The sequence below is a fragment of the Trichomonas vaginalis genome, assembly GCF_026262505.1.
Source record: "Trichomonas vaginalis G3 chromosome Unknown ctg_72, whole genome shotgun sequence".
NCBI classification, from domain to species: domain Eukaryota; phylum Parabasalia; order Trichomonadida; family Trichomonadidae; genus Trichomonas; species Trichomonas vaginalis.
In genome coordinates, this window is record NW_026529160.1 from 1 (window position 1) to 1913 (window position 1913).

General features: G+C 33.6%; 2 pseudogenes across 2 annotated transcripts, besides 1 other annotated feature; one reads left to right on the plus strand and one right to left on the minus strand.

The window, feature by feature from the left end:
* Window positions 1-528, minus strand: TVAGG3_1067810 (annotated as a pseudogene). Its single transcript has one exon. A coding segment is annotated over exon 1 (528 nt).
* Window positions 1-908: a mobile genetic element.
* Window positions 909-1546: 638 nt separating this feature from the next.
* TVAGG3_1067820 lies at window positions 1547-1730 on the plus strand (annotated as a pseudogene). Its single transcript has one exon. A coding segment is annotated over exon 1 (184 nt).
* The last annotated feature ends 183 nt before the right edge of the window (window positions 1731-1913 follow it).

Sequence of the window (1913 nt, forward strand, 5' to 3'; positions counted from 1 at the left end):
TGGTTCATGACTCTAAACAATTTCGTAGCTTCTATTTCTTCTGTCAGTATGTCAAAAGTTTTAAACGATACCGAAAGTTTCTTTATACTTCTTCTTGACGTCAGATAGAAGGAAATCGTCAGCAGTTGGATAGTTTTTGTTCAGAAATGCTAACATGTTCATTTTATCTTCTGCTGGCTTTTCTGCTTCTTTCTTTAAGTCTGCATAGTCGTTTCGCATACGTTCTATCTCTTTGACGGAGTAGTTATATTTCCTCATTGCTGCTTTACATTTTGAACATTGCGGGTTCATTTTTGCGTTATATTCTGAAACCTTACCTGCAAGTATGACCAAGGCGTCAATGGTTTTCTTCATCTCGAACATAGCGGGTTTTATTTGTTCGTTCCATACCTTACCCCTACTATCTTTATCTCTTATTTCCCAAACACATTTTGCAACTAACGAAACAAAGTTGTCGTAGGTCTTAAATTCTTCGGATTTGTAAAGGTCAGAGATGTTCTTATATACCATGTCGCAATCTTTGTCCATAACCTTATGGTTGCAATGAAAACCAAGAATTCATAATTTAACCTTTCGTATGAACTTCTTTATTTCTACTGAGTCAGTTGCTTTGACTTCTTTCGTCAAATTCGGGAATGGTTATTTTTGTTGTTGGATTTCAGGCAATTTGGGTAAATGGTCAATAATGTCCTGCATTTCATAAAGATACTGTTCATTTGTTTCATCTTTCGCACTACAGTCTAAATTACTTGTTAAAAGTTCTTGCTTTATCTTCTGGATTTTTGTTTCGAAAGTATATGAAGAAGGAATGAAGTTTTTCTCTCTACTAACATAGATGTTGGATTCATAACTAGCGAGTTTGGTGCTGTAGTTGTTTGAATTGTTGTTGTGCCGATTGTTGAAATCATGTCTTTTATACAAAATAAAAAAAAATAAATAAAATAAAAAATAAAACTAATTTATTTTTTATTTCGGGAAAATTCATGAAAATTCAAGAGTTTAGACCATGTTAGAAAACGTGTTAGAAAACATGTTAGATCTAACATTCTAACATAAACATTATTTTTTTTGAATTCATGAAAATTCAAGAGTTTTAGACCATGTTAGAAAACGTGTTAGAAAACATGTTAGATCTAACATTCTAACATAAACATTATTTTTGGTGTAAAATTCATGAAAATTCAAGAGTTTTAGACCATGTTAGAAAACGTGTTAGAAAACATGTTAGATCTAACATTCTAACATAAACATTATTTTTTTGAATTCAGCAACAAAATTCAAATTGTAAAAAGTCAAGCTTGAAAAATGTAAGTGTTTAGTCTTAGTAAGATGGTAGCTTCTTAAAGCAAATACCATTGCTGAGTTTTATGTACGTGAAGAGAAGTACAATGAATTCAATTACGAGTACAATTGCAATGACAACTAAGGCAACTATTTTTGTCTTTTGCCAGCAAGGGTACTTCTTCTCTTCCAATGGTTCGGCAGAACTATACTCACTCATGAGAAATGCCAAAAACGGTTTAATAGAAAAAGTGTCATTTTTTTCATGTCCGAAGACTCGAAGGTGCAACACTTCCAAAATACCGACGAACTCAGAAGAGCAGCATGGCAGTATGTTCTTGACAACTTCTTTGAGTTCTCCAGGCACACCTTGGAAAATGCTGAAGAACTCCGACACAGAGAATTTGGAGAAATTGCACTCCAATACTACATTGACAAACAAAGGGTAAACAAAGGGTAAACAAAGGGTAAAATAAGACTAAAAACTTAACGTTTAAAAAGTGACATTTTTATGAGCTCCGAGTCACCGAGAAAACTTGGTCAGATGTTAGCAGCTTACTTCCCTGAGGAGGATGGAAGCGTTACATACGTAAGGTTCAAAAACAACGAACCTGGAATTGCGTACCAAATTC